Here is a 21,285-nt window from a genome sequence, read left to right as displayed (position 1 = left end):
TTCGTACGTATCATTTCCCTCCACTCTCTATTTGCTGTCAGTGTCAACAATTTTCTTATCACTTTCATATGTCTGTGGTTTTTTGAACTCTGTCCTCAAATTTCATCATTGTTTTATAAGTATTCTCAACTCTTCCCTCCATACTTTCTGTATTTTGATCTATAACTTCAAGTCTCTTTTTAATTCTCTCTGTGATTATTAAGACTTTTGAATTTTAGCATAATTCTTTGCAATGTTAGTCCCTTTTCTTCTTCATATTGGGCCATTTTTCCAGGTTATAGACACTGCCACTAAAACATCCAAGGCTTTTGCTAGGTTTCAAACAAATTCAGTAAAGTTTTTCAGGTCAAAGCTTTCTCTTTCCTTCAAAGAAACACTTGTATAGACACTGACCTTTCAGTAAACAAAGCCAATAACTTTGTATTATCAGATGTTGCCAACCCTCTAGCCTCTAGGTGGCAGTGTTACATTCCTTCCCCTTTTGCCTCTCTTTCTAAGCTCCGAACTCCGGAACAGAAGAAAAAAAATGTTTAAAGGTTACAATCCAGCCGAGCCTTGCGAGGAAAGAAACTTTTAATCCACAAATACAAAAAATGGAAGAAGTATAGAAGAAGAAGGAAAAAAAGACCAGTCCAGTTTAAAAGTAAGAGGCATTTGTAAAAAGTTCATCCATAGAAAACAAACAAAATTAAAGTGAAAAAGATAACACGATAGTTTTAAACCAGGGTGAATTCGCCGCTTCCTTCCTTCTGTCTTCAATTTTATTTTAACTAAGTCTTTTGGGTTTTCTCTTCTTTAATAATAAGGATTTTTCTCACCATTTCGACATACTGTCTCTCCTGTTCTGCTTCCGTTTCAGGGGACTGTCCCAACCTTCTGCAGCCATTTTGACTGCTTCTCTTGTAAACGGCAAAAAGAGCTTTCTCCTGGATCGATCAGGGACTTTGCGATGTCCCTGAGATCAGCAGGACATGCTCTTCTCTATCACCGTTCCTTCAGAATGGTTTAGATCCAAAAGGATCGTCCAGCAACAGAGATATCGACAGCAATCCTGGAGCCCCAAGATTGCATGTCGTGTCATCGTGACTCAAGCCCCGCCCTCTAAGGCAGCCGCCAACTTATTGATATCCTGACATAACCTGGTCTCCTCGGAGCCCATCGTAGCCTGTAATTGGCAAAGCCAGAGCAGGTAAGTTCGATTAAATAAGGATGTGGCTGTGGCTGCTTTAATAGCCCAAGTGATCGCTAAGTGAGTCTTGTGGAAGAAAGATTCCGCTTTCTTGACCTTCACCTTCAGACCGTCTGTTAGTTTAGAAGGAAGTACAGCTGAAGAGCCCAGGGAGGCTACCGGAATGTCTACCTTTGGTCACTCTGGAGCAGTGAAGCCTTAAACTATCAGATCTAACCCCAGACTGGGAAAGGCAGAGGAATCACTCACCACCTGCCCTGGCTCAAAGAGACTGTGCACAAACTGCCCACATGGTTCCTCTGCACCGGGAGCCCTGCCGCTGTGCCCGGGATGTGACCAAGTTCTCAGGAAGAGGCTCCGGGCATCGAAGATCTATAGATTTCACACAGGGCTTGGCAGGGCAAACTGTGGTGATCGTGGCAATCTGCGGCCAGGTGCAATTCAATTTGAGGCTTTCAGGGGATTCCGATGGTTCCAGGTGATGCTGTAATTGCCTTCAGCTTCCCTGAAGTATGCCTGAGGAACAGGCAACATGTGGAAGCCCTCAGCTACGCTGTGACGGCAATCGGCAGCTGGCACGATAATAAGAACAAATGGGCCAATGCCTGAATCGAAGAGGCTCCGACAGCCATGTGGCGGCTGGGCTGCTCCACTCGATTCCTTTAAGTTTCCCTATGACCACTCAGCTTTCTTAGGAGAATTTGAGATGGAAATAACTGCTGACTAATGGCCAAATCTGAAGAAAGATTTGGCTCACATCTGCTAGGCTCGATTGAGAAGAAAGAACTGAGGAGGTCAAGCAGAGGAGGCACGCCAAAGCTTTCTTCTCAGTCTCTAGGCAACCAGACAGAAGTTAACCCATGCTTGGATTCTCCAAGCAGTCCACAGGAGAACTAAGAGAGGAGACAGATGTTTGCAAGGTGAGTGAGTCCTTGTGGCAGGGAGGGAGAAGCATGAGGTATCTTAGTTGGTTGGGGAGGCCTTGAGGGCCTATTCTATCACTAGGCCCCCCATGGCCTTCCCCACTCTGAGATAGCTCATGTGCACATTGGTATTCTTGAATTGTGAGCTGTTAGGAAATTATCCCTTCCTTGTGTTTTGCAAATAGTCATTTCCAGTGGGGAAAACAGGACAAAGTACATGGGGAAAAGATAGTTTCCTTTACTATATTTCCAGTCTGAATTAGACCATGGCAGGGTCCCTACAGGAGAGCCCTTTTAAAGATTATGTATTAATAGAAAAGCAACTAACTTACCTCTGCTCTTAAATGCTAACGCTGTTGCACATAAAAAACAGGAGCACTGAGCAACTATCAGAGCCATAATTTTGACAGTTTTGCTGTACTGTAGTCTCCGGATGCCCCCATGAAATGCAAGCATGGGATAAACTGAGCCTTGTTTGTTCTGTCTTTTAAGTGGCCACAAACTACTAAGAAAATGGCATTTGATCACAAGGCAAGGAGGCATTTTGCATTTGAGCATCCAAGAAGGGATAGGAAAGACAAAGAAGGAAAGAGGGGGAGAGAGCAAGGAAGCAAAAAGAAGGAAAGAGGGGAACAAAGAAGAAAGAATGAAGAGGGAAGGAAAAAAGGGAGGGAGGGAAGGAAGGCAGGAAGGAGATTATAATGAGAGATTGAGGATCTGAAATAAATCTGCCTTAGCACTTGACCACTAGCAGCCCTGCTGCCTTTTGCCATCCCCTTGTCCCCTCTTCCTGACCTCTCCTGTTGGTCTCCCATCCTATCACTGAGGATGCATTGGTTACAAAGCCAGGTCTCCTCATAAGGAGAGGGAGTGGACCTCCCTCTGACCCACATACTTTGCCCTCCCGCACACACCATAAGCAACCTGGCCAAGGAGAGCTAGCACAGCAGCAGTGGCAGTTGGCCACACCCACCCCAGCCACACTACCCCGGCCCACGAAGACAACCACAATCCTAATGCGGCCCTCACTGTAATTGAGTTTGGCATCCCTAGACTAACAGACAATCTGAGTGCTGCATGTGTTGCTCTCAAATTTACAAAGTGCGAGCCAAGATTAGAAAAATTATCAGTGTGCATACAACAGCAAAAGTCACATTAATGCCAAATGCAAACTTTTACCTTTCAACAAAAAGTTGTTTGATTCATTGAAACGTTAAACATGTACGAGTTGTTTTTTCTAAACTAAAACAATTCAGGTTAAATTGCCATGTTGGCCCTTCGCGATCAATAAATGGGCTTTGGGTTGCAGTTTGGGCACTCGGTCTCTAAAAGGTTTGCCATCACTGTGATAGGTGGATAAAAATGCCAAATCCAATATGAACATCTGGCTGACCATAAACCATAACAAGTAATATAAAACTAGCTGAAATATATTACAACAACATACGTAGTTGAGCTGGCCTGCTTAGGTTTTGCATTTCTGCCTCATGTCCCATTAATTTTATAGACCTTCTGGAATCTTTTAATAGCTTGGTAGGCAGCATAGAATTTTAAGTTACTACTCTAAACAATAGCATGTTTCCCCGAAAATAAGACCCAATCTTATTTTCTTTTGGGCTTGAAAATAAGTACTTGGGCTTATTTTTGCATAGGTCTCATATTTTTTAAGTGCAGGGGGCGGCAAGCACAGGGACCGACAGGAGTGGGAGCACAGCTACCGCTGGCCCCACCTTCTCCATCCTGCTGTCTGCTTGCCTGAAGCTGCAACAGGCCAAGCTCTCAGCATGCCTTGGCTTCCTTGGCGAAGTGCAAATAAATTAATTCTGAGCACAGAGGCAAAAGTGGGGAGGGGGGGGAGAAGACAGGGGATCCGGACTTGCTGTACAGCTTCCTGACTCACAGGAGGCTTGCGCAGCAGCACCAGCAGCAGGCGGGTAAAAGCAAGCTTGAGAGTAGCACAAGTATGGAACAAAATACTAAATTTTGTTCTTATTCGCATTGTGAGGTAAAGGATACTTTAATTTTATTAGTTGTTTCACTTTTTCTCTGCTCCTCTTCCAGTCAGTAAAGGCATACTCCTATGTCAGCAATCCTAGGCAAGCTGCATTAGCTGCCAATTAGCTTCAAGTGCAATTCAAAGTGTTGGTTATTACCTATAAAGCTCTGTATGGCATATTCCCTCCCACTCCAGGGGAGGATTACTGCAAAATCCCCATTCCCTCCCAATCAGCTGGGACTTGGGAGGCAGAGAATAGATAGGGGCAGGGCCAGTCAGAAGTGGTATTTATACTGGTTCTCTGAACTACTCAAAATTTCTGCTACTGGTTCTCCAGAACTGATCAGAACCTGCTGAATACCCCCTCTGGCGTGCATGCAGCTTGGGCACTCGGTGTCTAAAAGGTTCGTCATTACTGACATAAGGCCATATTTGAGAGCTTCTCCAACTGTTTCTGCCTGTCTGTTTGTTCCAAATCCCCTGAATTAAACATTGCCATATTGTGGAGCATAGGAAGTGTACATTCTATTTTGTGGTCCTCGTCCTTTAGAACAGCAACTCCCACAAAGATGGCATCCCCTCTCCTAAAGTTTGAAAACCTGCCTTTGGCCCAGGTCTGGGATTAATGCTTATTATTTGTTCAGTGGCCCCTATTTTGTTTTGTTGATTTTGTTGAACTCTCTTTGATTTAATATTTGTACCTGTTTTTATATTTTATCTAGTTTTGTTTCCTGCCCCACAGTTGGCCAGCCAATAACTTTAAATAAATAATAATACCAGAAGATTTCTTTTAATACATTGAGATCTTATCAATAACTATTGCAACTATAGAACAGCAACTGTATTTTGGTGCATTCTACCTGGAAAAATCATCACAATTTGATATTTTGGAATTTCACACGTTTGTGATATATATATATCCACTAAATCCAAGTAAATATAAAAATATAATTTACCTTGTGGGTCAACTTCTTTAGCCATTTTGAGTGCGTCAGAGTTGGCCAAATCCATATTGGCTGGAGTCACAGCAAGAATCAAGCTGCTCTCTCTGCTAATAAACTGTAAAATCATATCTTTGATTTGGTATTCTATATCCTGGGGTTGGTCACCCACTGGCACTTTAGTGATACCCGGAAGATCAATCAGAGTTAGATTCAGCACTGAAAAGGAAATCAGCAAAGACTAAGAACTTCACCTGAAAGATGCTGTTTTGTCTTAATTCAACTTTGGACCTTAGAGGCTTTCCCCAAACCTTTCCATATAGAAGGGTGGGGTGGGGTGGGGTGTCTATTAATGCCAAGAGCAAGCTCATTTAAATGAAAGAGAGGGAGATTAAAAAATATAAGTAAATTAAAGTAATCTTTATAACAGACTAAAATACTCTCAGCTTTTAATTATTATACTCATAGGTTATGACATTATTTCCAAAAAATTACAAAATAATTCCATTTTGAGAGATTGATAATGAGATTGAAAGATATTTTCAACGTTTGGGGCCTGATTTATCTCTTGGCTTTGTTGTAGTGGAGCTTTCTTCATTCTTTTAATGTCATCAATAAATAGGACAATTGTTACTACTGTCCTCTGCTTACAACTAGTCGCTTAATGACTGTTCAAAATTATGATGGACTTCATGATGATAAAAAAGTTACTTAAGACGTCTCCTCAAAATTATGACTGTTGCACCAGCTTCAATGGTCATGTGATCGTATTTCAGGCACATGGCAACTGGCTTACATTTACAACTGGTTGCAGCATCCTGCAGCCATATGATCGCATTTGGCACCACTTTTTTGCCTTTTAAAAAAAGGCAAAAAATGCCCAATGGATAAGCTGGGTTTAACTTATGATGTGATTCAATTAACAACTATATGATTTGCTTAACAACCATAACTATTTTCTTGACAGTCGTCATAAAAATGGTCATAAATTTGAGTCTGATCATATGGAGACTTGAGTTATGATTGCAACAACTTAGAAACAAAACTCCAGGCTCAACTGGGGTTGTAAATCTAGGACTACCTGTATCTATTTTCCAGAAAGGATAGGAATGCATAGATTTTCTGAATAATATTTTCCAAATATCCATTTTCTTTCCTAGATATTGAGAAGATATAACATTCAACTTTTACAAAAACCCACAACACTTGCCATGTGGTGAATATACTCTCAGGTTAATAGGAATAGGAGAAATTCCTTTGTTTGTTCCTGTCACCCTATCAGTTTCAGCTTCAATCTCCTGTCGGACTTCATCAAAATCTGTAAACTTCTTAGATTTGCAGTGCAAAAATTCTGCATATTCTGAAAGAGAAGAGATATCTCATGTGAAGCTCAAATACAAATCTAAGGGAAATTTTTGAGTGCTCACATAAGAATTATAATGTATTATCACAATTTAGCCATACAAATATTTCATCATGCTTACTAATTTTTAAGGCATGATTGAATGTGTAAAGTACTCTAAGTCCAAGAAGAAACTATACATGAATATAACATTGTTCACAAAAGAATTTAATTACTTTTTAAGCATAAATGAAGGGACCACACACCTGTTTTAGAAAAGATAAGCTGAAGAATGAGAGGTCTTCGGGTAACAATTCCAGACCCACGGGGCAGGAAATCCCTACAAAATATATTGACAGTATATTACTATGATAGCTATGATAGCTTAAAACAGATACTATGAACAAGAAATTTTACTAAGAAATTATCTTTAAATGTATGTCATCAGATATATGATAGACTGCAACTTTCCAGAAAGCATTCCATTCCCCAAATCTTAGTGTACATAGATTGATAGCTCATTAATGACAACATTTTGCAAGATCGTAGAATAATGCTGGTCATAAGAAAGATAACAGAGTATTTCAAAGAAATAAAGGAGGGAAACAAGGGAAACTACTTTTATTTATTAACAGTTTTTCCCTTTTGTAAAGTACTTTTTTAAATTCAGGAAGTTGTACAATGTTACTGTTTCCTTAACTATAGAAACAGAATGGAAGCTTAGATAAGATAACCTTTATTGTCATTTTTTTTCTGTGGGATTCTGGTACACATTAAAAATGAAATTCTGTTGCTTGCTCTCAAAATTGTACATATGCATAACAGACACATAGATATGCTATATATATATATATATATATATATATATATATATATATATATATATATATATATATATATATATATATATATATATATATATATATATATATATATATATATATATATATATATATATATATATATATATATATATATATATATATATATATATATATATATATAATGTGTTACAACCCCTGGTATGCCTAAATATGGGAGGAAGGTCACTACTCCCTCTTTCTGTCCTTCGGCTTCATCACAGAAGACCATGCAGGCAGAAAACCATATTCTTATTTTTAATGTTGCCTTTTATATTTGTGTTGTATGTATGTATGTATGTATGTATGTATGTATGTATGTATGTATGTATGTATGTATATATATATATATATATATATATATATATATATATATATATATATATATGTTATATATATATATATATATATATATATATATATATATATATGTTATATATATATATGTTATATATATATATATATATGTTATATATATATATATATATGTTATATATATATGTTATATATATATATATATGTGTGTGTGTGTGTGTGTGTGTGTGTGTGTTGTATTTGTACTGATAAATAAATAAAGGGAGACTAGTAACACACACACACACACACACACACACATATATATATATATATATATATATACATACATACATACATACATACATACATACATACACATATACATACATACATACATACATACATGTTGTATTTGTGCTAATAAATAAATAAAGGGAGACTAGTATGGATCCATTTCAAGCTATTTAGCTCTCATCAGCTAGCCATACACTTACTGGGATTCGAACCAGGGCTGTATTACATGTTAGGCAGTTATTTTAGCCACTGAGCCACAGGCTCTCCTCCTTTATCAGCTAAGCCAGGGAAATAGGTATGCATTTGTGTTTGGGCATACCAGGGGTTGTAACACAAATGCATATATACATATGTATATACCTACACTAACATATAAATACATATAAATATTAATTACTGTCCATCTTGAATACATAGCAGAAAGAGCAAGCTTGAGAGTTCACAAGTATGGAACAAAACGGTGGCTAACTACATGTTCTTCTGATATCACAGAGCCTCCTCCCAGAAGGTAGCAAAGAAAACAGATAAAGAGGATGTCCCAGACAATACTGCAAACCCTGATCAAGCCATGCTTATATGTTATGTCCTGGATAGAAGGGAATGAACTGCCAGTAATCTTTTCTTCCATCCTCACCACTATATGCACCACCTTCCTGTCTGAAGCAGTAATAATTATAGTATTATTATCAGGCTTATAAAATCAAATTGTAAGGCAAATCTTTAGACTGCTATTTCACATTACAGGTAGTCCTTTACTTACGACCATAACTGAGCCCAAAATTTCTGTTGTTAAGTGAGACATTTGTTAAGTGAGTTTTCCCATTTTACAACTTTTCTTGCCACAGTTGTTAAATTGTTACGTCAATCACTGCAGTTAACCTGATTGTTAAGTGAACTTGGCTTCCCTATTGACTTTGCTTGTCAGAAGGTCGGAAAAGGCAATAACATGACTTTGGGACACAGCAATAATAATAAATATGAACTAGTTGCCAAGGATTTGAATTTTGATCACATGATCATGGGGATATTGCAAAGGTCGTAACTATGAAAAATTGTCATGTCACATTTTTCAGTGCCATTGTAATTCCAAATAGTCACTAAACAAACTGTTGTAAGTCAAGGACTACCTGTATTACTTTGAAGTGCTTTTAACAGTAGGTGAGTCCCTGATATGTTTACCATATTTATCTGTCTGTCTTTGACTTGACTTACAACCATTCATTTAGTGAACATTCGAAGTTACAATGGCACTGAAAAATGTGACTTATGACCATTTTTCACACCCCATGATCACATGATCAAAATTCAGACACTTGGCAACTGGCAAGTGGTATTTATGATGGTGGCAGTGTCCTGGGGTCATGTTTTTGCAATCTTCTGACAAGCAAATGGGGAAGTCTGCTTTTTATTTCCTTTTGTTGGGACATATCCCCCCCTTTTCAATTTTCCCTATACCACTGCCAAACCCAATGGAGTTTTTTGTCTGCTTTTTATTTTCCACCATTTCTAACCCTTCATTATCCCTCCCCCCTTCTTCCTTCCCTTTTTCTTTAAATACCTGCTTCTCTGAATTCAGAATTCTATTTAGGTTTGATTTTAATGATATATTTATATTTTTTATAATTTCATGTAGTTCTTCAAATTTCAGAGTTCTGGTCCACCTTAAATTTATCTAATTCAACTGCTGTGGAGAAGAGAGACAGGAGCCATCTTGGTCTTTTGTTCTTCCTTAAAACTAAAAAATTGCAGTTAGTTATACAGATCTTATTTCGAAGTTCTGGACCATCTTAAATTTAGCTAATTCAACTAATGTGAAAACGGAAGAAAAGCTGGAGCCATTTTGATCTTTTGCAGAAAAGAAAAAGAAAAAAAACTTTGTATTTTCCCAATTCTTGATTTTGTTATTATTTTTTCCCTTGCTACCTTCCACCTCTCATTGGTTATAGTTGCTCAAAATATATTTATATATTTGCACATGTGGCAGCAGAGTAGCATTTGATGGCTGGATAGATGGCTGCCCTGCCCACTGCTCCTTCCCCAGCAGTGGCTCTTGTACTGCTGCTTCCAGCTGGGATACTGGAGAAGGAGCTGCTGGCGGGGAGGCAAGCTACCCGCATGAAGACACCGCCGAGGGCCTGGCTCACTGATGTGGTAGCGGGTGTGATGGCTGCCCAGTCACTCCTGCCCTTCCTCCTGTGGCTGCAGCTGCTGCTCTTCTGGGGCTGATTCTAGGGGCTCAGAGGGGGGGACCACTAAAATATAAAGATAAAGAAATTGCCATTCTTAAGCAAATTCCAAAAAAATAAGAGATAAGAGGAGGAAGTATTCCTCCTTATCAAAGAAATTATATAATAAGGGAATTTGGTTTAGATGGTTATTGCCAGAAGGAATGCTGATCTTCTGGGAGGGAAACAGAATTAGAATTAACACAGTTGTGGAGGCAGAGGCCTTCATTAAAAAGCATAGTGCCCTCCTAGAGGACGGAAATATAAGTAGTGAAAAAGGCGACAACACACAAGACATGAAGGAGGGAGGGGCTGCGGCTCCGCCTGGGGACACGGGGTAGGGAACAATAATGGAAAGACTCAGGTCACAAAAATAAATATATCTGGAATATCATTCTAATTGTTGATATATTAGAAAGTGGCAAAAGAGATGATTGAACACATGGTTGATACAATGTATAATAAGATGCTGTTTCTGCTTATCTTTTATCTGGTTTTTTTTCGTTAAAAAGTTGTGAGAATTGGAGAGATTCCTACCTCTAGCACGAAGGAGCTGCCAAAAAAAAATTTTTTTGTATATCCACCTACCCTTTTCCCCCAAAAAATTTAAAAACCAATAAAATTCTTTTTTAAAAAAGCAGCAGTTCCATCTTGCTTTGGTTTAAATTGATTTGTTTGTCCCAATCCAATCCCTGATAATTACCACAATTATATTATTATTGTTCTTCTTCTACAATTACTGACTGGAGCCACACATGTAGATAGGAGTGAATAATTAAGTTGCCTCTAATTCCAAATTTTCATAAGCAATCCACAATGATGTTACAATGGTATCAAATAGTGCTAAAAGAACTAAGAAAGACATATTTGCTCTATACAAGTCTCAAAGTTAATCTATTAGAGTCATAAATACTATTTCCAATCCACAACCAAGTTGGAATCTTGAAAACAATCCAGATAATATCTTTTTTAAGGTCCTCTGTAGCTGATTTCCCACCAATAACATTCCCTAGAATGCCATTTGCTGAAGAATGGGTAGAAGTTATCCACTGTGGCCAGATCAAGAGATGGGTTCTTTAAGACAGGAAGGATCTTTATTTTTATTACAGCAGCCATTTCACCTCAGTTAAGGAGGCACTGATCACCTTCAGATTCAATCAACTATGCCCCATGACCACTAAAAGAAGTTAGGATAAGTCTTTAGGTGGCAGAATTCATTCTACATAGGATTCTATCCACTTCTTCAATCTCTCCAGGTTCAAAAAAATCTCGTGAGTATCTATCTGGTCAATGAATGCAAAAATTAAAATGTACCATCATGAGGTTGTTCTTGTCAACTTGCAAAGCAATCATGGTCTGTTCTCGAGTTGCCATGGGCAGGAAGGGGAGAGAACTGATGAAGCAGTTCAGCAGCCACATTCAGCAGCACATTCCATGCATACCTTCCTCAAGGTCGGATCTCAAATTACTGGAGCCGGCCTGAAAGGCGTGGTTTTTACACCCCACGAAAGTGCCTCATTGGACAATGACACACTCTGAGAGGAGTGACTGACCTCTTAAAGACCTTAGGGGCAAAACCCCACCCGGGAGAACATCTGCAGTGGGACCTAACCTGCCAAAAGGTATTTGAAACACTAAGAGAAATGTTTGCAAAGGAACAGGTGCTAAAGCATCTTGACCCCGAACCACCTTTGTTATCCAAGCAGATGGCAGTGACGTGGCAGTGGGAGCAATGCTACTCCAAAGGAATAGCCAAGAAAACCTACAGCCCAATGGCTACACCTCTCGCAAGCTCACGGTCACAGAGATACGATGGGCCACAAGGGAAAAAGAGGTTTTCCCAGTGAGATGGGCACTTCTAACCTGGCACCACCTGCTAGAAGGGGACCAGAGACCATTCAAAGTCTAGACTGACCACAAAAATCTGGAGGCCCTCAGGATCCAGCAAAACTATCACCTAAACAAGTCCACTGGGCTCAATACTTCAACCATTTCAACTTCATGCTAAAGCACATCCCAAAGGGGGGATGAACTTTCTAGCTGACTTTCTAGCCCTCTCCCACATGCCCCAGTTCTAAACATATCATGCCAGACTAATCCCATTAGTTTAGTAGATCAGAAAGCCATAGCTATCATATACCTTGAAAAATCTCTCAGGCTATTAACATTAATAAAATAGGAAAAAAGTATAGATTAGGTGACATTGTTGTTATATAATAGGCTGAATGGCTTTCTCTCATAGTGGTTCTACAGGAGAACTGCTCCTACATTTAGGAGGCTTTTTCCTAATATACAGCAAAATTCCTTTATGGTCTTGCTGTCTGCTTCACTTTGCAGAAGCTGAAGATGAGACAAAAGTTTAAGTTCTTCCATATTTGATCCTAAATCAATAAGTGAAGAGCTAACAGCACTGTGAGAAAGTGATATAATCATCAGTGGATACATGCATACTAAATTCCAAACTTTCAATAAGCTTAAAATTGCCCATGAACAGAAATCCATAGGCAAAAGGGTGCATAGGGAGATTAGGAACCTTCAAAAAACCAGTATCTTAGAAGTACAACTACATATCATTCCAATGAAAAGGAAAAATAAAGGGAAGATTTAGGAAACTGTTATAGATTTGCATAGAGTGCTCTCAAATAGGCTTGAAGGAAGAAAAGGGAAGGCACTGACACTTTACATGAAGAAAATAGTAAAATGGAAAAAGATGATGGGAGGAAGGCAGAGTTACTCAACTTCTATTTCAGTTTTCCCCTGAAAAAGAAATTACATTCAAATGGACCTAAACAGAACTAAATACAAATGGCAAAATAAAAACATAGGTAGGAAGCATCTGGATACCATGAATTCATTTAAGTCTCCAAGAGTAGATCAGTAACTTTCAAGATTATTGAAAGAGAGATTAGTTTTACTGAGCAAGGGAATGTGATGGACATGGTTTACCCTGACTTCAACAAAGCATTAAACCAACATATACATGAAATTCCAGTAGAGGAGATGACACAAACTAGACAACTTCCATTAGTTGTTGGGGGCAATATGCTGATTCTGTAAAACCACTTAGAGAGGACTGTAAAGCACTGTGATGTCTAAGTGCTACTTCAATTAGATGGATGTAGAGCTGGCTCACTATCTGCCCACAGTGAGTGTACATTAATGGCTCCTCATCAAATTGGAATGAAGCATAAATTAACATACCACAGGATCTCTGTTTGGGCCCTGTACTATTTAACAAAATAAATGTCTTGAATGAAATATTAGCAAATATGTTACCAAATCTGCAGTTGACATAAAGATGGGGAATAACAAACAGTTTATGGACCAGGAAAAAGACTTAGGAAGATCTTGATAAACCAGAACAGCAAGTAGATACTACTTAGATGCATTTCAACAGGGAGGAATACAAAATATTACACAGATAAAGTGAAAAGCACATATAGAATGAGAGGGAAGATAGTATTGGGCAGCAATTATTTGAAAAACAACTGTATAAAAAATGGAAAGAGGGATACATAAAGAATATCAACAAACAGCCCAAATCTGGAAGGAGGGAGTCAGAAAGAGGTAGAATGTATTAAAACTAGCAACCAATCTGGGAAAGTCCTGGAAAAGATAATCAAGTGGAGGATTTGTGAACATCTGCAAACAAACAAGATGATTACTAGAAGCCAGCATGGGTTTGTTAAAAGCAGGTGATGCCAGACAAACTTTATTGCCTTTTTTGACCAATTAATTAAATTAGTGGATCAGCAAAATGCTGCAAACATAATATTCTTAGCAAGGCATTTGACAAAGTAGATCACCACTTACTTCTTCGGTCAGATAGACCAATACAGCATAGACAGTACCACCACTGGATGGATTCACAATTGGCTGATTAACTGCATTGAGTAGGTAGTTCTCAATGGAACTACATCTACATTTAGGGAAGCATGCACTGGAGTATCTCAAGGTTCATGTCAGCTCCGGCCAGCCCAGAGCCTAGAGCTGCCATTCAGGGGAGAAACCTGGGCCAGCTGCCAAGACTTACCAGGCTTCACTCCTCCACAAACAGCTGAGTAAATCTACAAAACTAGTGATAACTGACTGACAACAATCCACGATTAATTGCCAGGTGGTTTTTGTTCTCGGTTATGAGGGGATGGCTGTGCGCACACGCGGGATGCAGGTTATCCTAATTACTAAGTAACTATAAAAGGTGGTGGGGAGCACCGGGTGGCAGCTCTGACAATTTATTCATTGCCTTAGTGCTTTGTTGGTCAGTTTGTGCTGAAGGAAGAATACAAACTGCATTTCAAACCGTTTCTGTGTTTGGCTGTTTTCATTAACCCTTCGGAACCTGACAGGTTAGTCTTAGGCCCAGTACACTTCAATATCTTTATAAATGCTCTAGATCAGGGCATAGGAGAGAAACTTATCAAATTTGCAAGGACACGACATTGAGGAAAATAGCTAATACTTTAGAAGATGGGCTAAACAAAGAACAAGGATGATTAGAATCCAAAGGCCAAACATTGCAGGAACTGTGTATATCTAGTCTAACGAAAAGGACTAAGGGCGACATGATAGCAGTCTTCCAATATTTGAGGGGCTGTCACAGATAAGAGATCAACTTATTCTCCAAAGCTCCTGAGGAGAAGTCAAGAATGACAGATGGAAACTTATCAAGAAGTGGTATTATCGCTTTGCACTGTACTAGTGAGACCACGCTTGGAATACTGGGTGCAGTTGTGGTCACAACTATGTAAGATGCTGGAAAGTTTGCAAAAAAGAACAAAGATGATAAAGGGTTTGGAGGCTAAATCGTATTGATGAATGGTTGAGAGAACTGGATATATCTAGCCTATCAAAGAGATTAGGGTGGGTACGATAGCTGTCTTTCAGCATTTGAAGTGTTGTCACAAAGAAGAGGGGATTGACTATTCTCTAGGGCACAAGAGAGAAGGGTAAAAAGTAATGGGTGGAAATTTGTCCAAGAGAAGTACAATCTAGGAGTAAGGAGAACTGACAGTGAGAGCAATCAATCAATGGAATAGTTTGCCTTCAACCCCATTCTAGGGTTGTGGACACTCCATTAGTCGAGATTTTCAAAAATACAATAGACTGGATAACCATTTGACTGAGATGATATAAAATTCCTGCTTTGAGCATGGGGTTGCACTAAGACTTCCAAAGTGACTTGCAACCCTATGATTCTGTGGATGTTTGGGCAGATCACAAGCTGAACATGAACCAACAATGTGGTACAACTATTAAAAAAAGCAAATGCAATTATAGGCTGCATTTTTGGAAGTACATTGTCAAAATGAATAGAAATCACTATCTTCTCTGAACCTAAAATATTGCTACATTTGGGCATCAAATTATATATATAGCCTTTATTGTCATTGTACAAAATAAATACAATGAAATTGGTTTTAGCACACTGGTGCAATCCATGACAACAAATACAAACAACATAAATAGTATAAGTAATAATCCAAATAAAAGTAATTAGGGGAAATGAAAAAAGAAAAAAAAATAGTCACATGTTTCAGCATTTGTGTGGAGTGATTGTGGTTGTGTTTAAGAGTCTGACAGCCCAAGGATAGAAACTATTTTTAAATCTATTTGTTTGGCTGGCTATGCTTTGATGTCTTCTGCCCGATGGTAGAAGTGCGAAGAGACACTGACCAGGGTGTGAATCATCTCTGAGTATCTTCCTTACTTTGTAAAACAGGGAGACCTGGCGAAGTCATCCAGTGGTGTTAGAGATCAACCAATGGTTTCTTGTGCTGAATTTATTACTCTTTGTAGTGCCTTCCTGTCCACAGCAGTTAAACCAGCATACCATACTGTAATGCAGCATGTGAGGACACTTTCTATTGTGGACCGATAGAGCTTATCAGCCGTTGTTCCACTAGATTTTTTTGCAGGACTCTTAAGGAAATGAAGTTTCTGTTGGGCCTTGCCAATCACCAGAGATGTGTTGTTTTTCCACGTGAGATCTTGACTAATAAGCACTTCCAAGAATTTAAAAGAGGAAACCCTCTTCACACAGTCCCCCTCGATATACAGTGGGGCAGGTTCCTCTTTGTGCTTCTGGAAATCTAGCACCATCTTCTTTGTCTTACTAGTATTTAGATGTAAGTTGTTTTTTGAGCACCATGCAGATACCTTCTGGACTTCTTCCCTGTATGCTGATTCGTCCCCTCCAGTTATGAGACCCAGCACCGTTGTGTCATCTGCAAACTTTATTATGATGTTGGATGGATCAGAGGGTATGCAGTCATGTATATACAGCGAGTACAGGTAGGGGCTGAGCACACAGCTGTGAAGGGAGACTGCGCTGAGCTTCAGCATGGAAGATGTAAAGGACCCAACCCTTACTGTTGTGGACGATCCGTCAGGAAGTCTTTCATCCAGTCACAAGTGAGGGGAAGGAAATTCAGGTCAGTCAGCTTTTCAATGAGAATGCCTGGTAAGATGGTGTTAAAGGCCGAGCTATAGTATATAAAAAGCATTCTGACATAATTCCTAGATTTCTCAAGGTGGCTCAGTGCAATATGTAGAGCAGTGGCGATTGTGTCCCCTGTCGACCTGTTGCTTCTATAAGCAAACTGGTGTTGATCGAAATTTGGTGGAAGGCAGGATGTGAGGTGTTGTACAACCGGTCTCTCAAAGCACTTCATCACTATAGAAGTCAGTGCAATGGGTCTATAGTCATTCAGGCTGTTTATGGCTTCTTTCTTCGGAACTGGGATAATAGTGGCTGCTTTCACGCATGATGGGATTCCAGCCTGCTGCAGGGAGATGTTAAAAATCCTTGTCAGGACCCCTGTTAATAGGACAGCAGAGTTTCTACTTTCCCCAGCATCCTGTCTGGACCTGCAGCTTTGTTGGGATTTACAGCCTTCAGCACAGCTCTCACTTGATGTTCATCCAGGGTGTGTGGCTAAAAATTAGAGAGCTTTTGGGTTACAGCCAAAGAGACAGGTCTTTTGACCTCAAAGCGGGCGAAGAAGCTATTTAGGATATGGGCAGGATATTATAATATTATGCAGAATATAGGTAATCAACATATGACTATATGGATCCTGCCCATTACGGTCACTTTTTGCAGCCGTCATTAATCACCCCTGCCTCCATCTCTACTTTCCTCAATGAAATGTAAAATGAATGTGCAGGTTATTAAACCGAGCATGGGATGCCTCCTAGGTGGGAGAGTCCATTAGAGACCTAATATAGGCCCAGGCCTGCCTGCCAAGGCCCTTCCAAACCTCCATCCCTTAGATGTCCCCATGCTTCCCACCCCTTGGGTTCCAACAGGTCTTTTCCCATCCCCACTGGGTCTTCCTAGGCCTTAAGGCTGATTCCTATCCCACTAGACCAAATAACCTTCTCCTCACTTACTTTTTGAAAAGTTCCAAGGTCTTCCAGAGCACTGGAATGAGTTCCTTCTTTGCACGGCTACATGGTACAGTTCCAAAAACAGTCACCGTTTCTCCTGCCCACAAAATGGCAGCTGCATTCAGGTTACCGTCACATAGTCTAGGGACAAACTTCTTCATTTTGCTGCTTTAATAAGCTCTGAACAGTGAGCTCCTGCAGCACTATGGAGACCTCTCTTAAGACAGCAAAATGAAGAAATTTGTCTGGTCTTTTATAAGGCAGCTGCCATTTTGCCCCTACCACAAATGGAATTAGAGAGGTTTGCGGTGTTCAGAAGCTTCTGCAGCACTGTGCAGACCATCTAAGGAAGCAGAATGAAGCTCTTTGTCTTGTGGCCGCCATTTTGCCCTACTCACAAATGTCTCTAAACAGAAATGTTTTACTAGAATATTTGCTTTAATTTGTTTAATGTTACATAAAGTTAACAATGAAGTAAATTGGTCAAGATTCTGTCAGTAAATGAGAGACAGGATAGGACTCCATACACATATATTATGTACAAGCGTATAGCATCAGCATATACCATCTTTGCTTAAAATAATTTTAATCAGTTTTGAAATAGTTTGCTTATTCTTGAAATAAACTCAGAAAAATTGAGACAATTTTGCGTAAATGAACTTCATTTTATGACATCATATTTGAATCAAATTTTAAACTTTGGTTCTGTGATCACCATATGCCTTCATCCATAGGTGCCTGATCATTCCTCAATGTCTGATTTTTCTCTTGAATATCCCCTCTAAAGTTTAAAAAGTAACAATAGACAAGCAGCTCAAATTTATAAAATATTTCCTTTGAGAAAGCTCATCAATATTGCTTTCTTTTGGTGCAAAGATAAAAACTTTTTTTAGTCATTTGAGATCTTTGTTATTTTTATTCCTTTTATATATTTAAAATATTCTGATATTTATTTTCTCTATCCTATCAATTTTCTAAATGAGAATAATATCTATATAAGGAAGGTTATAACAGACTAACTCAAGTAACTCTCTTGACCTTCCTGGCCTAGAAATCAGGAGACTTGTCAGTTCTACTTCCACCAGTTTGGTCACTTTGCATCAATTGGGTGACTTTCTTAACCCAACTCACCTCACAGGGTTGTTGTTTTAGGGAAAACAGGAAGAGGAATGAGTATTAGGAATCTTTTTTGCCTTGAGTTACTTATAAAGTAATAAAGGCAGGATAAAAATGTACAGAAAATATGTAGAGAAAATACATTTCTCTGGTCCTCAAAAGAAAAAGAATTAACAAAATAATTCTATCCTGCACATAAGCATCTTTAAATAGAATTATGATGCAAGATATCACAGGACCATTAGTCTACCACAATAGGCATCAGTAGCTTGTAATGACAACTATGGCTTATTGGGGGGGGGGAGCACTATAGATAGTCCTCGGCTTAAGACCATAATTAAACCTAAATTGTGGTCGTAATTCAAGTTGGTTAAATGGGTCATCACATGACCACACCCATTTAATGACCTTTTCGTAGTAATTAAGAAATGCCATGGTATTTCTTGCAAAACAATTGTATCCAATGGGTATTTTTTGCAGGAAACTAGAAGTGAATGCCAGTTTGCAGACAAAAATGGTCACATGACCATAGGAAGCTGCAAACGGCCATAACTGCGAGTAGGCTGCCAAGCATCCAAAATCCAATCCCAAGGCAGGCAGGCAGGCAGGCAGGCAGGCAGGCAGGAGCCCGCGGAGGGGGGGGGGGGGGGGACGGCGGCAGCCATCGGAATTTCTATACCAGGTCCATCGTAAGTTCAACTGTCCAAAGCAGAGGACTATTTCTACACAAGTCCAGGTTAATAAGATTTTTAAATCATTATTCTAAGACTGATGCACTATCTGCATATAAAAGAAAAGGAGGCAATGCATTTTCTATTCATGCAACTTTAAAGGAGGGTCTTAAAACGTATCTTCTGTTTACATAGTAACAGAAATAATTCATAAACCAATTAGTCACTGGAAAGTTTCTGCAACCGACAAAGTACTAAAAAAAGTGGACCACAAACAACATTAATACCCCAGGAGATATTTTACAAAAGAGAAACTTAAAATGTCTATATGAAAAATCACTTCAATTTTCATAATTTATTCATACAATCAGCTGTACAATTACCGATGAACATATGAGAACCAGAACAAAATTTCCAGGAAACAATGAAGCGGCGTTTTCTGAACAAGATAAGGGTGGAAAGAGCACGAAGGTCGCTTCGAGCACTATCCTACCATTTGCCTCAAAAAACAGGCGGCGGGGACGCTTCGGACAGCCGCCTCCCCCTGTCAATGAGGCTAAGAAAGAAGGACGGGAGTGTCCCATCCGCCAGAAAACATCGCCCCGCCTCACCAAGTCAACCCCTGACAACCCACACAGAAACCTCTGTTCGAGACCGCCACTTCTGGTATCTCTGTGCGCTTCTTGCTCAGCTAACGCAACTAGCGTTACCGGAACGTTCAAAGAATAGGATACGTTTTGGCAAAGGAAGTTATTCACAGAGAACGGTTACACCAAGGCCATCGCTCTAATGGTGGCTGCTTCCGAAATCATCGCAGGAGACGTACGTGATGTTCGCAGAAGGCATTTCCGCAAACTCCGTCGGCTACTATAAACCGGCCAGTCAAAAGACTCCCTTGGCATTTTGCCCCCTCCCCTATCTGCCTTCCCTTCGTTAGAAAGACAGCTCAACTTACCGGCCGACGAAGTTCTCGAGGACCGAGCTCTTCCCCGCACTCTGACCACCCACCACAGCGATTTGTGGCAGGTCGAGATGGCAGCTTTGTCCAATAGAGCTGAACGCATCCTGCAGCTTGTTCACCAGCGGAATCAACTCTTCCATTCCTCGGTTGCCCATAGCAACGACCTGGGGGGGGGTAAATCCCCCCACACTCCACCGCTTCCTTTCACAGCCCCAGGCAACAACCCACAAACTTCCCCTTTGGATTCTTCTCATCCGGCTTCAGGAACGCCCGTTTGCTCTTCGGCCCGCCCTAAATCTGTCAATCACTATTACTATTGCTAATAGAAACTGTCATTTCCCGTTCAAAGCCAATAGTAAAGGAGAATTTAGCAGGCTCCCATAATGATAGGATGGCATTTGTCAATTATGTCTGTTTCCAGTCAGCATTCTAATAGGACAAATTATGTGTCATTCGACAGACTCTCGGTTCAAATAGCCAATAGCAGCTTTAAGAGCACAATGTATAGTATAATCCTGCCTTAGTATAACCCTGCCTTCGCCCTTTGGCCTCTTTATATGTTTTTTTTTAATTTGGTGAGCGACCTATCTATCTCTTTAAAACAACGAATCATCAAAACAAGAGGCCACCCCACCCTTCAAGTTACTTTCGCTCTTTATTGGACAATATTTCTATCACATGAAGGAAATGGCCAATCACTTTTCACAGATTGTTTAGCTGAAACGACGTGATGGGTTATATTTTATTGCGCCTTATATTACATATTATTGCCGTTCGATGGGCTACCAAACTTCATTTCCTCATGGGAAACATAGGTTGATTGCACTGGTAAGACCATACTCGCAGTTTTGGTCACCAATATTCTAAAAATATATTGAGACTCAAAAAGATTGAAGAAAAGAATTATTAGGGGACTGGAGGGTAAACTACGATGAACTGGGTACGTGTAGTCTAATGAAGAGAAAAACTGGGGTAACGTAGCAGTTTTCCAATATTTGAGGGATCGTCAGAGGAGGGAGTCAACTTTTTCTTCAGAAAATAAGCATTAGATGAACTTAATAGAGAGGCACTCAATTGC

At 39.6% G+C, this 21,285-nt stretch overlaps 1 protein-coding gene across 7 annotated transcripts in view; it reads right to left on the bottom strand.

Moving 5' to 3' along the window:
* The window catches only part of DNM2 (dynamin 2), a 106,559-nt gene extending 85,934 nt beyond the window's left edge, over positions 1-20,625 (bottom strand). For 2 of the 7 annotated variants that reach the window (XR_014176136.1, XM_081961818.1), the window contains exons 1-4: positions 20,202-20,616; positions 6,658-6,731; positions 6,260-6,409; positions 5,065-5,268 (exon numbers count right to left, since the gene is read on the bottom strand). Coding sequence is in view for 6 of the 7 variants with exons in the window: in XM_081961818.1 (XP_081817944.1) it covers positions 5,065-5,268; positions 6,260-6,409; positions 6,658-6,731; positions 20,202-20,461 (688 nt within the window). In the remaining variant the exon portion in view is untranslated. Of the gene's footprint in view, positions 1-5,064; positions 5,269-6,259; positions 6,410-6,657; positions 6,732-20,201 lie in introns of all 7 variants that reach the window. The other 5 variants (XM_081961820.1, XM_081961821.1, XM_081961823.1 and 2 more) reach the window with 5 other exon arrangements.
* Between the last annotated feature and the right edge of the window lie 660 nt (positions 20,626-21,285).

Source organism: Natrix helvetica (assembly GCF_964273705.1).
Source record: "Natrix helvetica genome assembly, chromosome: 1".
Lineage (NCBI taxonomy): Eukaryota > Metazoa > Chordata > Lepidosauria > Squamata > Natricidae > Natrix > Natrix helvetica.
Note: the sequence above shows the minus strand (reverse complement) of the source record. Positions and strands in the feature narration are given on the sequence as shown.